Source organism: Misgurnus anguillicaudatus, chromosome 13, assembly GCF_027580225.2.
Source record: "Misgurnus anguillicaudatus chromosome 13, ASM2758022v2, whole genome shotgun sequence".
Lineage (NCBI taxonomy): Eukaryota > Metazoa > Chordata > Actinopteri > Cypriniformes > Cobitidae > Misgurnus > Misgurnus anguillicaudatus.
In genome coordinates, this window is record NC_073349.2 from 6,937,451 (window position 1) to 6,956,312 (window position 18,862).

An 18,862-nucleotide genomic window follows, 5' to 3' on the forward strand; every position below is an offset into this window, starting at 1 on the left:
AGTCGAATGAGACAAAAGCTTGTTTTGTAGTTTCATGCCATAAGAATATATAATAACTAGCCCTAGTATAGCCATAAAGGTGTATCTACATAAATACTTGATCCGACAGATAATTTATTATTTCTGAGTTCATAAAAATTTGTGGCTGCCAAAATGTCAAATGCTATTTGTCTTTTGTCATTTTGGATTAAAGCATCTGGTCAATGGATAGATGTAATGTAAGGGGTGCAAGATCTATCGAAACGAGAATATCGTGAATGTGCATAATAAAAATAAACATATTGCAAAGGATTGAAATAACTGGATGATTTTAATACTTCAAAAAGATATGCATACAGTTATAGGTCGATGCAGATAGCAGAAACTGGGTGAATGGTGAGACACAGAGAGTAATGGTTACTTTTCCCAACCAACATGTATAATGCTTTTAAATATATTTTATTAATATTATTCAAATTGATTCTACAAACTTAAACCATTTTTGTATTGCACATCAGATATCAAATCCTTTAGGAAGTTATTGCACATCGCATTATTTTTCAATATTGTGTAGCCAAATTTATAATGTAGAGTAAATGTAGATGCCAATTTAGAAAATGAAAATTATTTTTATATTATTTTTATTTTAAATATTATTTTTATAATTTAAATGGACTTAACCTGTTAATTGGCGCTGTCCCGTGAGCGGTACACCTACGTTTATTTCAATATTTTTTATGTAAATGTTAATCTATCACAACAAACTATATATTGTTGGAAAGGTCTAAGAATGTAGTTTTCATATTTCAAAACCTTTTAACAGTAATAATAATGCAGTAACTGTAATTTATTCATTTGTGACACAAGTATGCAGCAAACCAGCACAAACCTCAGTTTTTTGACAATTTTATGTATTAAAAATTATACTATATTGCATTTTTATTTATTACAAATAAATGTAAACTGCTTTAAAAAAATAATGCTTGTACAGAGCATAGTGAATGTGTTAGCATTTAGCCTAGCCCCATTCATTCCTTAGGAACCAAACAGGGATGAATTTAGAAGCCACCAAACACTTCCATGTTTTCCCTATTTAAAGACTACATGAGTAGTTACACGAGTGGCACAAAATAAAACGTGGCGATTTTTTAAGCGATACAAATAAAAAAAGATAAAAAATGAGAATTTTATTGTATGTCAGATTTTTTTGTATATTGTATTTTTTGTATTTGCCATGTTTTATTTTGTGCCGCCATACGTACTCGTGTAACTACTCATGTAACAGTCTTTAAATAGGGAAAACATGGTAGTGTTTGGTGGCTTCTAAATTCATCCCTGTTTGGATCCTAAGGAATGAATGGGGCTAGGCTAAATGCTAACACATTTAGGACGCGCTGTACAAAGATTAAGTGCACGCATTGAAAAAAGATAGGTGTGTATTATTTCGTCTAAGTTGAGGTAAGAACATAGTAAAATATTGAAAAACTGTGTTGTTTTCCTTTAATAATTATACTTAAGTGGGATGTATGTTGGCGGCTGATTTTTTCTTGCAAACACGTGCTCCCAATCTAATTCTGATGACAATCCTATTTAATCTTACAGGGTTATACTGCAGTGACTGGTTTTTAGGTGGATGGTTTGTTCCCATTGGCAGATGGCATGCTAAAGCCAAATGCATTATGGGAAACTGCACTCTCATCGTATTGGTCTGTTAAGACCCCCAGTAAAACCCATGCCCTGGTTAAAGACATCCCTGTGGATAAGGCAATGGTAGCATTATAGAGTGCAGTTACATTATAGAGTCATGTTGATCTTCATACTTTATAATCTATGCTTGGTTAAGAAATTTGCTTCATTAGTTTGATGGTGTATTTTCTCATCCAGGGAAATTTGCCAAAACATAAATTATTTTGAACCAGCTCATTGATTGACATTCGAAAACTTTGTGAGGAGTTTGGAGGTTTTGGTGACCTATCATCAGTGACTTTGGGCAATGCCTCTGCAGAAAGAGATCTTACAGGAGGTTTGGACAGCAGATGTGTAAGTACTTCCTTATACATAACATCGTCAATCTATTGTCTGCTTTGTTAATTAAAACATTAATTATTTATTCATTTCTTAGCCTTCATAATGATTACTTTGAAAGGTCGATACAGGTGAGTTATGTATCTGTACATATTATTTTATGTAAGTGCATAATGTTGTACATCATGTTTATGCTAGATATGTAAATGGCTATTTCATTTTGTAGTATTGTTGTGTTAGTACAGTAGATGGTACGTTCCTCTTTGTGTTGTTTTGGTTGCTTCTGAGGCAGATGGACTTTATCTTGAATCCTATTATCAACTTCTCCAGACTGAACTAGCTTTTATAATCACCCTTGACACACGCTCATATGAACACTCTCTTACATGGATCTTTACCTTTTTGGCTGATCTGAGATCATCTCAGTAAATATGTCTGCAGAGAAGGTATGGGGATGTATTGATATGTGCTTTATAGCTGGGATGAGCTTCTATAGCATGTCTGAAATGTGATATCATGATTGTTTCAGGAAGTTACGGTATGAAACCGATTCTGTGTAAAAGATGTTTAGTGCTTTTATACCAAAGCACTTCATAGCTAAATATAGTGTGTTAGTTAGGTGGGTACGACATTTTCCAGGCCTTAGTACTCATAACGTTAATGTTAGGTTGGTTAGCACATATAATACTTTTGTCAGTTGTCTTCTGAATAACATAATGGTCTTCTGGTTGTGAGGAGCATTATGTAAGGGATAATGTAACGGCAACAGGTTGCCTGTACATTATCCTGCTTATTATATGGCTATTTACCTCATAAGTAAGGTAAGGAACTTAAATATTTGTTTACTTTCGGTTTTAAAGAGCCAGTAAGATGACAATTTTAAGCATCACTGTTTATAAGTCCACCAGGACTTTTACACCAGGTTTAAATGCATGCAAGGTCAAAAAACACTGTAATTTTCCTCAAAATATAAATTGAGATCCCCAAACGATTAGTGTGAAGCCATTCCACGACTCAGTCTTCCTAAACCCCACCTTTCAGTAGCCTACTTTGCTCTGATTGGTCAACTAACAGAGTCTCCGCACAGACCACAGATCAGTGGCACAGACCAACAATAGTGCAACATGTATTGACCCAGTGCTGACATGATTTACTGAGAAGACATTATCGACATCAATACACATCATTCATCATTAATCCAAGCAATAAAAACGACAACAGAAACTAACTGTAATGAACTCTGTCTGTGTACCCTGTCTTGTACTCTTATTTTGAAGTCATGTCTGTGTCATCCATGTCTGTAGTTCTTTGTAGTTCTTTTGTTCATTGGTCCGTGTGATGATTGTTCCCCAGGTGTGTCTTGTTTTCCCTGATTACTCTGTGTATTTAAGCCTAGTGTTTCCAGTGTCTGATGTCGATCGTTACTTGATGTTATAGTGTTTTGTGTTCTTGGTTCCTTGTTAGATTTCCTTATCTGTTTTTGCTTGTTTGTTGCTATTTTAATAAAACCTCACTGTATTTGGATCCGCATCCTGTCTTTCCTGGATTATAATCACAACAGAACGATCGACCAAGATGGGATCCAGCAGTACTCCTTGTTCCCGTGTGCGTCTCAGGGATTCCAGTATGCTTCGTTGTGGCGGTGTTCAGGTTTGTCCTCCCTCCACGGAGGAGGAGTGGTGGGACAGACTAGCGGACCTTACTGCCCTCCATCAGCGGGGGCAGACTGTGAGTTGTTTTGCTCAAGTCTTTTGGACATTGGCGTCTGGTTTGGGTCTTCGTGACATGGAGCTAAACTACATTTTTAATGACTGTCTGGACGAACCCATACCACGCTGGAAAATGGCCAGGCTCGAGTCTTTAGACTTCTGGGGGTTCACCCGTTATGTGGACGGGCATGGTCGGAGGCGTGCGCAGGTTGTCCCTGAATTGTTGGAAGTAATGTCTGCTGCTCCTTCACAAAGGACTGTTGTCCCGGGTGAGTCTTCTGAGCCGAGTGAGTCTTCTGAGCCATATTGGTCCCAAGCTTCCCCAGCACCACCATGGGTTCCTGCTCTGCCGGCGGCTCCGCCCTGGGTTCCTGCTCTGCCGGCGGCTCCGCCCTGGGTTCCTGCTCTGCCGGCGGCTCCGCCCTGGGTTCCTGCTCTGCCGGCGGCTCCGCCCTGGGTTCCTGCTCTGCCGGCGGCTCCGCCCTGGGTTCCTGCTCTGCCGGCGGCTCCGCCCTGGCTTCCTGCTCCGCCCGCGGCTCCGCCCTGGCTCCAGCCTCCGCCCGCGGCTCCGCCCTGGCTCCAGCCTCCGCCCGCGGCTCCGCCCTGGCTCCAGCCTCCGCCCGCGGCTCCGCCCTGGCTCCAGCCTCCGCCAGCGGCTCCGCCCTGGCTCCAGCCTCCGCCCGCGGCTTCGCCCTGGCTCCAGCCTCCGCCCGCGGCTCCGCCTGGGCTCTTGCCTATGAACTTTCATGGTCCGAGCCCACCGTCCCTCCCCCCGGTTCCACCTCCATTCCTCGCCCACCTGGACTTTATTGTGGACTCTCTGGGAGCGTCTGGAAGTCGCTCTTAGGGGGGGGGGGCTATGTAATGAACTCTGTCTGTGTACCCTGTCTTGTACTCTTATTTTGAAGTCATGTCTGTGTCATCCATGTCTGTAGTTCTTTGTAGTTCTTTTGTTCATTGGTCCGTGTGATGATTGTTCCCCAGGTGTGTCTTGTTTTCCCTGATTACTCTGTGTATTTAAGCCTAGTGTTTCCAGTGTCTGATGTCGATCGTTACTTGATGTTATAGTGTTTCGTGTTCTTGGTTCCTTGTTAGATTTCCTTATCTGTTTTTGCTTGTTTGTTGCTATTTTAATAAAACCTCACTGCATTTGGCTCCGCATCCTGTCTTTCCTGGATTATAATCACAACACTAACATTTTACACTCATTTAAGCATTTATGTAGGCTAACCGGGTCATAGCAAAACCGTAAGTGAGCATGCGTTAGCCGCTTGTTAACGTGAATCTCTGACAGTAAATTAAGAGTTTAAACAACGACTTCATTCATCATTAATCCAAGCAATAAAAACTATGATAGAAACTAACATTTTAAACTCATTTAAGCAAGAATGTAGCTATATTCATACTTACAGGTTGAGGTTAGGAGACACATGTTGTTCCAAATAAAGTGGGTACTGAACCATCTTTCATTGCCAAACGTCTACTTATCCCTTCGTTAAAAATAAATTTTAACCACTGATTCTTCACAGTCAAACGTTTAGTATATCCTTTCTTGAAAAAGTAATTTTAACCACTGATTCTTCATTTATCTTCATCCTGTGGTAGTGAAAACAACACAAACTGAAAACACAGCGTGATATGATGTTTACACACTAACTAGTTGTGGGCAGGTCATAGTTTTCGTTTCTCCCGCGGGCAAGGCTGTAGGCAGAGATTAGTATCTCGTGTGACGTGGAAAAAGTCAGGCAGGAGATTCAATAGATATGACGAATCGTTTCAGCGATTCAGAGTCGACTCCCTACTTTAGAAGCCAATAACTTTATTAATCGTGCACTTTTTGGTTTAACTACTTTGCACATTGTTTACATTGATGGAAAGCTAAATGACACACTGCAATACAGGTCAGTTTCCATTTTGGATCTGTGTAGCTCTTTAAGATAAGACGAGACGTTCAAACTTCACAAACACACTATTTGGTTTAGTTATTTGTAAATAGAATGCCACATATGTTATTAAAAGAGCTATTTATATTAAATTTTGTGTAATATTAAACTGGACCTGTCAAAATGATTTGCAGCAAAAGAACGAACCTTGGAATGTCGCGACTGGCCATTCAGAATCTAGCATTTTAGAGAGCCATGTAATAAGTAAGGAATAATTGATGAAGGGCCGTTGAATTATAATAAAATAATGCACACCCAAGGTGGTAATGCGGCATGACGCAAAGCGGAGTGACGTTACACCGTGGATGTGCATTATTTTCGAGTAATTCAAAGGACCGGAGTCAATTATTCCGCTTATACTACGGTTACCAAAAACATTGCTCTTGTGCCTATTTTTAAGACATTTTAAATGTTAGGTGTGCAGTTATTGAAAAGTAATCAACACCCATGGAACATTTCTCAACCAATCAGAATAAGCATTTAACACCCCCGTAGTATAATACCATTTATACCATGGGTCTGTTGAATGCTTTAAATGCATTGCAAGTCATGAACACACCCGAAGCAGTGGGCAGCTATTCCAGCGCCTGCAGCAATTAATGTTAAGGTGCCTTGCTCAAGGGCACCACAGTCACAAAATGCCGGCTTTGAAACTCAAACTGGCAACTTTCGGGTTACAAGCCCGACTCTCTAACCTCTAGGCTATGGTTACGACTGAGTGCCTTCTAGTACGCTAAAACATCTTTTTCATCATTTATCACACTACTTACATAATATTTATTTTCCTGCTATGGAATTCAATGGTTACAATCAGAGTTGTATAGTACTTAAGTATTTTTACTTTCTACATAAAAGTAAATTTTTAATTATTCGTATTTTATTAGTGTTTTTCTTTGGAAAACAAACATTCCAAAACATATTATCATATTTTTTACTCCACTACATTTCATAATTTCAAGTTTTTGGTTTATATTTAATATTTAAGTATATTAAACATCTAGTAATTTTTTGTACTTTTACTTAAGTAAAAAATGTTTTCGTACTTTTACTCAAGAAAGTAAAAGTACAACATTTTTATGTAATTAGGCATTAAATCAATTTTAATATGCAATATATAATGAATACACAGTATGATTTTATGCTTTAGAATGTAGTGAACATTTTTTAGTAAAGAAAAGTAAATTTTTTCCCAAGACAAACACTCTGATAAAGCATAGATGCTTGGAAAATGTAACTAAAATACTTAAGTATTATACACCTCTGGTTACAATCAGTGTTTACCATCATTTATCAAAATATCTTCTTTTGTGTTCATCATTCATGCAATGACAGAATTTTCATTTTAAAGTGAACTATCCCTTTAACACATGCGTTGCACGTCATGAACACACACAAACATTGAGCACTGGGCAGCTATTACTGCAGCGCCCGGGGAGCAACTGGGGATAAGGTGCATGGCTCAAGAATACCTCAGTCGTTTTCTGAGAATCATACCAGTGACCGTTGTGTTGCAAGACACCTAGCCCCCAGTCGTGGTTCTTCTATGAAGCACCTTTATTTTTAAGAGCGTATATGTGCAAATTCCACTTAGAAGTGGTCATCCCTGTGACTCCCTTTGAAGATCAAAGCTCTTGATTTGTAAACTCTAGAGCAGTAGTGCCCAAACTGGAGGGCCGGTGTCCTGCAGAGTTTAGCTCCAACTTGCCTCAGCACATCTTACTGGAAATTTTTTGTACGGTTAAGGCCGGGATACTCTGCAGGATTTTTGCACTCCTATAAGATAATTACCTTAGCACATTTAAACTTGGGTATGCCAAGCATGTAGACTGTACGATGTATCACACCTATTGAATCAGAGGCTTCGAGGGCTGGGACACACATTAGCACAACGTCACCAGCATGCGCTAGTTGTAAACAAATTCTGGTACGCAGGTCATAGCAGTTGATCATGCTAAATCATGGTTAATGCTCCTCCCAAAACTTAGTTTAATTTCTCAAATTTCTCTGAAACATTATGCTTTAAGACTTTTTCAGGCCATTGTCCACTGTTAAACTTGTTTAGTTAAAGCGACACCATTTAATTTTTCAACCTTCATAATACATTTTCAAGACCCTTGTGATAGTACATCGACTTTAAATAGGTTGAATGACATCTCTACCATAGCCTGACGGGGTCTGTATCACTTTTACTCGTACTTTAAAACTTAGGATTTCTGGTAGTAACCAGAGCACAAAAAAAACCCTACAAAATTCGACTGCTTTACTGCATACGTCACTTCCTCCACACAATTTTTTTAACGTGAATTTTGCTGGAGGTTACTTAAGGAGTGTAGAGAGCAACATCTTTTATATGACTCTGTGGCACTGTGTTAGTGTCACGGACCTATGACACGGGCGACCCGGGTACAATTCCCCTTTAAGGCAATTTTTTAATATAAACTCACGATCTTGATTCATACATAAATGCGATCTTCTTTATAAATAACAGCAATTATCTTGCATATAGTTCCCTGTATTCAGATGCTGTGTTCACGTATTTACATTTCTTTTACTGTCTATGGTATTTACATTACAATCCAGGATGCTATAGCACTCAAACTTGCTCAAACTCACACAGTGTAAAACCAAACCCTATTCATTCACCATCAGATCCGAGCGTTTCTCTCTTCTCTCTTCCTCATTTGCTGCATTCCGCTGTCATTGCGTGACGTATTACAAAGCGGCAGACCTAAACTCTTTGCCTAAACACATCGGTTTATTGGATTTAGAGCGACAATTTTCACACAAAAGATAGGAAAAACGAGCGCCATTGCGGAAAATCCTGGTGGCGAGGGAGAGAGAGAGGATGCAACAATATTTGTTTGGAAAAAGGCATGGAAATACGTCTGGTCGTTTCTCAATTGGAAGGCTGCAGCCTCCGGAGGTCAAATATGCAGGTTGCATACGTCATCAAGCCTGGTTTATTAAGCTAAACTGAGCATTACATTCGCAAGTCATAAGCATACTGCAACAATTTACGATTAACTAAGTACAATAGTCAACTTTATAATTGTTAATATTCTGAAATAAGACAGTCTTGATGATGTATGCAGCTTAAAAATACGACATCCGGAGGCTGCAACCTTCAGATTGAGAAATGGCTTCTGCCACGACAAGTTCCTCATCAGAAAGTTGTAACATGACTGCGTTTCTCCCTGTTGTCTCAAAATGTTGATCGTTTAGCGTTTTAAATGTTTAGTTTTTAGTTTAGTTTTAAGGTTGGCCAGTTCCTTTCCTTTGCGACAGTGCTGCGGCGCTTGTGGCCTCTAGGGGCGCTAGCCGTGAAAAATACATGTCTAGCACCCCCTAGTGGCCAAAAAGTTCCATGGTGTGCCTTTAACACACAAAACTGTCTAATGCATTCTAAAATGTTTTGTTTGCCTTCATTGATGTGTGGCAACTGGTAAGTCCAAACTTTTCTTATATAGTAACATGACTTTGTGCGAAATGTTAAGAATACTAATTAGGGTACGCTCACATTATCCCAACCAAACTGCGCCCGAGTGTGTTTGACCCCCGAAAGCCTGGTTCGTTTGACTAGTTTGATCACTTGGTTAATCGCGTCCTGGTTGGCTTGCAGAGATGGGCTCGAGGGGGGTTCACTTGGGGTCAATGCAGATTGCACAGTGTGATTTCAAATCGCTCCAGAAGGCGGTTCAAAACGAAAGACGTCAGTTTTGCCACCACTCACATTCATCTGTCTTCGTAAAAACCTGAGCAGGGTTACGTGAATGTCTAAGCTGCGCACCAACAGATAAACTAAGCAATGTGGCATGTAAGAGGGCAGGGTGACATTGTGCCCCTAAACGACGCATAAAAAAACACGACTTAACACTACTAGTAGTTATACGAGCAAGTTTGGTGGTACAAAATAAAACGTAGCACTTTTCTAAGCGGATTTAAAAGAGGAGCTACATTTTATGGCGTAATAGCACTTTTGGGAGTGCTTCGACTTGCCTGAAAAGTCCGCTCCCCTTCTACCTCTTATAATGGGAGAGGGAGGGTGTTACTGCGCCGAGTCGAAGTACTCCCAAAAGTGCTATTACGCCATCAAATATAGTTCCTCTTTAAAATCGTCTTAGAAAAGCACTACGTTTTATTTTGTACCACCAAACTTGCTCGTATAACTACTCGTCTTAAATAGGAAAAACGTTGATGTGTTTGGTCACTTCTGCTTTGTCTCTGAATGGTGGCGTTGAATGAATGGGGCTGAGCTGGGTGCTGTCGAGGCGTCGCGGCGCGCTCCGGCGCTTGCGTGCGCGCGCACAGGTGATAGAGGGATGTATCAACAATTCTTAGTTAAGGTAATAACATATTTTAATATTGAAAATGAGTAGACTATTCCTTTAAGCAATCGCATCCTAATGACGAAAGCGTGCCCAGGCTCGGATTGGTCAAATACAGTGTGAGTGTTTGCTTCTGGGGGAGTAGGGAGGGGGGACACGTGTTTGGGCACGGTTCGGTTGGGTTAGCTCTAATATGAGTGTGCCCCAACACACCATGTAAATGCAATTCACCGTTCTTATCAACAGCTCGTGCAGAAGCCAAAAAAGAAGCCAGAGGTGGATTCTGGAAAGGACAGTGGATCCGATGCAAAACCAAAAACAAGCAAAACTAAAAAAACTAAAAAGCTGTCAGGCGAAGAGGAGATTACACGCTCCAAAAGTTAGTCTCACACAGACATACAACCATACTGAGAATGGCTGTCAATCATGCTGTATTCAGACTATTAGGGAAATAAAGAAATGATTCCATACTTGTATTAGCAATGTAAACTGTAAAAAGATTTTGCTCCAGGCACTGCTTTAATTGACAGATATTTTTGCAGTGGTGCAATGATACACAGTTTGTTTTCGCCCCCTAGAAGACAGCACAACAGCAAAGAAAAAGAAATCTGAGAGGAACAAAGACGACGCAGAAGAAAAAAACACTAGAAAGAAGCCAAAAAGTAGCTCTAAAAAGAAGAAGGGTAAGATCTGATTTTTACAGTAGGTGTTAACTCATTCCCGCCAGCCTTATTTTTTTAAGTTGCCCACCAGCATTTTTTGTGATTTTTACAAGTTTCACAAAATGCCTTCCGGGAAAATTGTCTTCTAAAAATATAAAAAAATACAAATAAATTAAATTAAAGAACATACCCTCTTCTTCCAAACAAACAGAGGGGAAAAAAGTTTTATCTTATCTTTATTTTTTCTCACTGTAAAAACTTATAAAAATGGGTATTTTTCTTAAAAAATAAAAAATATTTAGCAAATTGCATTTTTGTGAAGGAATTTTGTTAGAGATCAGAATCAGAATGATTATCAAAACATAAACGGAGTGTAAAATTAATAAATAATTTTTTGCTTTAAATATGTTTTTTTATAAATAGGGTGAGAGGGCCATCTACTGAATAATGGAATATTACAGATTACTATAAAAACTCATCAGGAACACGTTCTTTCAGGCAAATGTTTTCTCTTAATTGATGAGATAACTCTTCAATGGCGGGGAATGAGTTAAGGTCCTATCAGTGCAAATAAACAAAAAATATTGGCCCAGTGTCACAGACAGGGTTAGGTTAGGGTTAGTTAAATTGCAATATTTGCATCACTTTTATAAAAAGTCATAGAAAAAGCATTACTTGTGTGCAACAATGACACTGACATATTTAAAGATATATCTTAGAAGAAATCTCAAACATTAATTTTAGGTGTGCATCTTGAGACAAAATAATATATGTTAAATTTAGTCAGGACAAAGTGTTTTTAAATTGAAGCAGCTCAAACATGCATTTTAGTCCGGGACTATAAGCCCTGTTTGGGAAACTGCCACATAAAGGATACAGTATATAACATGGAACTAAATGTTGGGTGGGACTTCATTTTCATTGTACATTAATTGGAGCATCAAAAAGTGGGCGTTACATAGCAGAATAGAGTCTGGGTGTTTGTCTTGGGCTCCGTCCAAATAACTACACTTGCGGTCTTGGCCACTTATAGGGAGTAAGTGCCCAAGACCGTCCCATGTCTTAAAGAAATAGTCTACTCATTTTCAATATTAAAATATGTTATTATTACCTTAACTAAGAATTGTTGATACATCCCTCTATCATCTGTGTGCGTGCACGTAAGCGCTGGAGCGCGCTGCGACGCTTCGATATCATTTAGCTTAGCCCCATTCATTCAATGGCACCATCCAGAGAAAGCTAGAAGCGACCAAACACATCAACGTTTTTCCTATTTAAGACGAGTAGTTATACGAGCAAGTTTGGTGGTACAAAATAAAACATAGCGCTTTTCTAAGCGGATTTAAAAGAGGAACTATATTTTATGGCGTAATAGCAGTTTTGGGAATACTTCGACTCGGCGCAGTAACACCCTCCCTCTCCCATTATGAGAGTGAGAAGGGGAGCAGACTTTTCAGGCGAGTCGAAGTACTCCCAAAAGTGCTATTACGCCATAAAATATAGTTTCCCCTTTATATCCGCTTAGAAAAGCGCTACGTTTTATTTTGTACCACCAAACTTGCTCGTATAACTACTCGTATTAAAAAGGAAAAACGTTGATGTGTTTGGTCACTTCTAACTTTATCTCTAAATGGTACCATTGAATGAATGGGGCTAAGCTAAATGCTATCGAAGTGTTGCAGCGCGCTCCAGCGCTTACGTGCACGCACACAGATGATAGAGGGATGTATCAACAATTCTTAGTTAAGGTAATAACATATTTTAATATTGAAAATGAGTAGACTATTCCTTTAAAACTGGCAAAGTGCAGTGCACACTAAACACACACTTCGAAGCGTTATTCAAGGCTAAGCGTATCCTGTCATGCATCATGTTCAGGATGTAAATCATGAGACTTTTGCCAAAACTCGCGAGATGTCGTGGAAACTTGTAAGTTGTAAGTTAATAAATGGATTTTACATATTTTGGTAGTAAAAGGAAAGTGTTCCACATTTAATTGGTGCAAACATTGTGTTTTTCAAAACATCTGTAACTGCTTTTATAACATTAAAACAACATTAATGGTGTCTTTATTCCAGGACTACTAAACAATAAACTTTAATAAAGCTACATGCACAAAATTAAGAGTTTTTTACAGGTGCAAAGAATTCTGCGTCTGAAAGTTTCAGATAAGTTTCAGATAAATGTTAATTTCTTTATGTGTTCATTTTATTTAAAGAAAACCTTAAAAATATATATTTGAAGTAACCTAAATAAAAAATGAATATGTTTTGGTGCAAATTGCTGCCATTACCTGGATTGACATTGTAACACTTGCTAATTGTGTCCCATCGGGTGATTAATTCTACATGCACGCTTGGGATCTTCACGCCCATTAGAACACTTGGGCAAAATACAGGAAATACGTCATGTAAGTATTCAAGTTGTCAAGTGCAAAGACCGCAAGTTATTTTTTTGGACTCAGCCTTGGGCTTGTGAATTGTTTCAGAAGCAGAGCATGTTTTGATTAAAGATTGAAGGCCCTTTAACCGAAAAAATGCACTTTTAAATGTGTTTCTAGCAGAAAATGAGTTGCCAGTGTGTGTTCAGAAACATCTTGTTATTATACAAATGCATCTTTTTTTGTGTTATCTCCTTCAAATCACACAAAACAGGCTGTTGGGAATCCTCTATCAATGTGACGTCACATTGATTACACCCTTACCATAAACGCTCACAGACTCCGCCTTATAAGCGCATAGTTCAACCTTCTGCCAGAGACATTTTTTGATGTTGTCCAAAGCACGTGTTTAAGCACTCTACCCCCTACTTTGCATACGGGAGGGGAACAGAAGCTCTCTTTGCATTTAAATAGACACACATATAACAGCACATTTTTCATTGCAGTCACAAATGGTCATGTTCAACACCATATAATGAAAGATCTGTGTTGTATTTTAAGATGAAACTTTACAGACACATTCTGGGGACACCAGAGACTATTTAAATATTGCTAAAAACACCAAGGTTAGCGTGTGCAAAGAGCGAGTAAATTCTGATTTCATATTGACTGTGCATTTCATTCAAACGATTCTTCAATATTCATTTCTTTGATCAGATTGTGATGATGAAGATGAGGATGATGAGGAGACCCCACAGAAGACCACAAAGAAAAAATCCACCAAAGAGATCCCTCCTGCTGGCACCAAAGAAAAGAAATCAAAAACTAAAGGTCAGTTTAGCGTATTCACCCGTGAATGCTAATAAGCAGGGACAAGGTTCATTTTGACCTTTGTTTAGTTAGCCTCAATGGTTAAATAGCATTTATTTTACTTTGAACTTACAATGCAAAGACCTAACAAAGCGTAGTTGAGTCTGGGGTTATTTTCCATATACAGTGTATTTTTGGTTCCAGAAATAGTTGTTTGTTCACTCTGAGCAAAACACTTTAGGCCTCGTATCAGAGGAAACCAATGGACAATGGCTTTAGTGTGTGTGACTCTTAATGTCGTTATGGACACATGCATGGAGTTTGCTGCTCAGGAAGAGGATTAGCAGTAAATCCTGTGAGCTAAAAGATTAGCCAGACAATACAGGAGAGCCGTCTTAAAGATTGCTACTCAGATTTATTTACGATTTGAAGTGGGGCCCTTTAACTCTCAACTGAAGTGCATTTAACTTTTGTTGTTTAAGTTAAGGTTACAGGGAGTTTGGGGGGTATGTTTGTCTTTTAAAGCCTTAACCTCATTTTTTGCCTTGATGAAAACAAGGCCAGTCGGATAAGAAGAGAAACTACTTAAACGAACGCAAAACTAAGTTCATTGTTTAAATACATACTGTAGGCATACTTCTGCAACATCCTCACTGCAAAAAATGACTTTCTTACATAGTAGTCTTGTTTTCAATATATAAATATTTAAAAATTAAAACAAGCTAAAAAATCTGCCAATGGAGTAAGAAAATTTTTCTTGAAATAAGTTTACTTTTTTCATAAACACGAACATTTTTCTTATTCCATTGGCAAATTTTTTTGCTTGTTTAAAACATAAATTCGTTTAAATTTTATATTTTTGTCTAAAAACTAGACTTATTTTCCTAGGTCATTTTGCTCATCAAGAAAATACCTTTTAATTTAAGAATTTTTAGATATATTTACTGAAAACAAGACAAAAATACTAAGTAAGAAAGTCATTTTTTTGCAGTGCTATCAGGAGTTTCCAAACTTTTCATTTAACTTTGATCTCAGGACCCACCACAATGTTTTAAAATTAAAATATGGGGAAAACATACATTTGTTGTCTTTTAGAAGAGAGTAGTTCTTATTTTTCTTCTCATTTTATGATTGAAATACATGGTTGATAAAAGGTTGAAAAAAGGTACAAAAGCTGTTACTGGGATGGTATCCTTTAATAGGTACAAATACGTATGTTTGAAGTCCTAAAATGCACCATTTCAAGGCCCTGGGAAGTTTTTGAAAATATACATACTTGGATACAGTTCATTAAAAGTGCTCGAATCTATTTTATGCAAGAAGTTTTCTGGAAAAAAACTAAAGTGCTAAACTGTTTGCTTTAAATGCTTATATCTGCTTATATCTATGTGAATGTTAATTCATACCAAAATGCTGTTTTGCATAATTGTGTTTGACACATGAAAACATTTCTGGTTACGTATGTAACTGTTGTTCCCTGAGAAGGGAACGAGACGCTGCGTCTCCCTTGCCATACTTTCTGCATTCCTGTAACGCCGTCTTTGGCAATATTACGATATACTTCCTGGCTCCCGCGTCACCCTGTCTTTGTCGTTAAGCCTCACTATTGGTTGAATTTAATATACACATTCAGACACACTTACCCCTGGAGACGTCCCCAAAGTGTCACTGTAGTGACGCAGCACGAGTTCCCTCCAAAGGGAACGGTAACGATGTATCTTAAAAGATAACACAATGTAACTTTGGTCTCACTTGAAATGTGCCCCCACATTTAGTCCTTGAATTTGAGGGTATTGGACCTGGAAAGTCCTTGAAATGTCCTTGAATTTGAAGTTAACTAAGGTGTGGGAACCCATGTAGTCATTACATGAACCAAACTGTTTGTTTTGTGTCACAGCCAAGTGACTTTGCGTGACCCACCTTATCTCACTGTGCGACCCGCAAGCGGATCCCGACCAAAAGTTTAAAAACCCCTGGCTTAGATGAAAGAGATCTCCCCATGGGGTTCTTTTGGGGTGCACAGGTCTTACTAAACCCTAAAAACATTTAAGCAGGTGTAAATGATGATTCAAAACCCTGAATGAAGTTTTAAACCTACTTATGGCTCTCTGATTTCTCTTTTGAGATTCACATTGAAAACCCTCTAGGTGTTGTTATGGAGCTTTTACACACTGAGCCATGACTTGCAAACTGAAAGACACTGCTTAACTAGAAGCTGTGGTGATTATCTGAAGCTCAATGGCACACCTGAATAACCTCAGGGATGTTCGGGGAACTGGTCCTGACTTGACTTTCACACAAAGATTCTGAGCTAAATACCCCATGAACTCGAAATTGGCTTCAATGAGTCATATTTCAAATCAAACAGAGGGAAATTTACTAAACTCACACAACTTTTGCATGTGGGGTTTCAACAAGAAATCCAGCATTTGATTGTTTTTCGGCCACAATCCACTTTAAAGGTGCTAAATGTGCTGAAATAGCATCTTTGGGTACAACCATCCCGTCTATGTGTAATTCTTAAACCTTAAGGACCTATTGTGTACCTATTGGGGTGGATTCCTGGACAGGGATTAGCTTAAGCCAGGACTGGGCCTTAGTTTAATTAGGAAATATAACTAGTTTTAGCAAACATGCCATACTAAAAACATTACCTGTGTGCATTGTCAGGCAAAACAAAAGGTACTGATGTATTTTAAGATATGACAGTGCAAGTTGTTTTCAGTTTCAGTTTCTCTTACATTTATTTTTGTCTAGGACTAGTCTAATCCCTGTCTGGGAAACCGCCCCATTATGCTTTGTACCCCTAATGCTGCGTTCAGAGCAGCCACGGTAGAGGCGTCAAGCCTGAGTGATTTCGATGTTTAGTCAATGTGAAGACGCGTTTACGCGCATCTGGAGGTCTCGCGGCGCGAATGAGGCGTGTTTAGTGTGGCGTGGTAGATGCGTTTCGCCTCATTTGCACGTCTAGTTCGGCGAATGGCGCGAATTGAGCGTTGCCGCGGCAAACACTAGTTGAAAAATTTAATCTTTGGTGCAAAAACGCGCCGTGTTAACCAATCAGGAGCTTGCACTATTAGTGACGTGATTACAGAAAGCGAGCGAAGTCGCAGAAGCCCCTCTCATGACACGAATTTCCACGTGAATGTCTTGATGACTAGAATTTAATGCGCAGCTTTAACGCGCAAATGAAGCGAGTAAACTTAAAATGTTCAAGCGGCAAACTAGAAACTGTAGACACGATTTTGACGCCTCAAACGCGTCTGGTGTGAACCGATGGTAATGCTGCTTTCAGACCAGCCACAGTAGAGGCGTCAAGCGTGAGTGATTTCAATGTTAGGTCAATGTGAAGACGCGTTGATGCGCATCTGGAGGTCTTGCGGCGCGAATTAGGCGTTTAGTGCTGCGTGGTAGACACGTTTCTGCCTCATTTGCGCATCTAGTTTGGCTAATGGCGCGAATTGAGCGTTGCTGCGGCAAATGCGCGAGTTGAAAAATGTAAACTTTGGCAGAAAAATGCACCGCATTACCCAATCAGGAGCTTGCTCTATTAGTGACATGATTACAGAAAGCGAGCGGAGTCGCAGAAGCCCCTCCCATGACGTGAATGTCTTGATGACTAGAATTTAACATGTGGGTTTTAACGCGCTAATCAAGCGAGTAAACTTAAAATATTCAAGCGGCAAACTAGACATGGTAAACACGATTTTGACGCCTTAAACATTGCTGGTGTGAACCAACGGTAATGTTGCTTTCAGACCAGCCACGGTAGAGGCGTCAAGCGTGAGTGATTTCAATGTTAAGTCAATGTGAAGACACATTGATGCGCATCTGGAGGTCTTGCGGTGCTAAATGAGCATTGCTGCGGCAAACGCTAGTTGAAAAATTTGAACTTTGATGGAAAAACGCGCCATGTTAACCAATCAGGAGCTTGCTCTATTAGTGACACGATTACAGAAAGCAAGCGAAGTCGCAGAAGCCCCTCCCATGACGCAAATTTTTGTGTGAATGTCTCGATGACTTGAATTTAACGCTCGGCTTTCACTCGCGAATGAAGCGATTAAGCTTAAAATGTTCAAACAGCAAACTAAACGCGAATTTGACGCCTCAAACGCGGCTGGTGTGAACCCACGGTAACATGTAACTGGTTTACAAAAGGTCCTTAAAGGTGCACAATGTGTGCTTATGGTATAATATTGTACCCCCAAATCTACAAAATGTCAATGTGTTGTATACTTATAATGGTACAAAAAGGATACCTCCTCAGTGACCAAAACGTTATAGTTTTGTACTTTTTTTTCTGACAGTGCAGATATACTGCATCCCCCACAACATGAGCATTTAGATGTTGATGGTGTTGTTCATTGTGGTGGTGCATGCAGTGTTTTGGCACTTACTTTTAATAAAAGACAGATTCAAATAATATAATAGGAGAAACAAGATCAAAAAGTTATGCTGAAATTAATTAGTAAGTCGAATTTCTGCATAATTTGATCTTGTTTATCCTATTATATTATTTGAATATGTCTTTTAGTAAAAGTAAGTGCCAAAACACTGCATGCACCACCACAATGAACAACACCATCAACCACAATTCATTCTCACCCACCACTACCGAGTTATTTTATTTGAAATGTAGTCCAATTATTTTCTCCGCAGAGGTTATAAGTGAATCAGACAGCAAAGGAAAGGCAGCTAAGCCTAAAAAGGAACCAGCTTCTATGTTTCAGATAAACGGAGATAAACCAGACTTCATCGCAAAAAAGAAAGGTAAAGTTTATATCACATTACATCATCACATTAATCATTTTTTGATAGCAGAATTGTTACACCAGGTAATGCAAGTTAAGGATAAAGTGTGTCATTTTCTTATCCCAAAATAAAAAAACATTGCCCTGTTTGTTTGGGCATTTTGACCATGCAGCCTAACGCACCAGCACTGGACCTAACAATGTCCTGAGTTTTGGGAGGGACCATCTGTTTGTCTGACCAATGGCCACCGAGGGAGTGTCAAGTAAACCTGTTTAAA

The 18,862-nt window shown here is 39.0% G+C and overlaps 1 protein-coding gene across 1 annotated transcript in view; it reads left to right on the forward strand.

The window, feature by feature from the left end:
* The first annotated feature begins 1,290 nt into the window (after positions 1 to 1,290).
* The window catches only part of tulp1a (TUB like protein 1a), a 30,452-nt gene continuing 12,880 nt past the window's right edge, over positions 1,291 to 18,862 (forward strand). The window contains 6 exon segments of the mRNA XM_073874923.1: positions 1,291 to 2,019; positions 2,102 to 2,135; positions 10,228 to 10,360; positions 10,560 to 10,664; positions 13,741 to 13,854; positions 18,493 to 18,603. Of these exon segments, the coding sequence (XP_073731024.1) occupies positions 1,973 to 2,019; positions 2,102 to 2,135; positions 10,228 to 10,360; positions 10,560 to 10,664; positions 13,741 to 13,854; positions 18,493 to 18,603 (544 nt within the window). The 5' untranslated portion in view covers positions 1,291 to 1,972.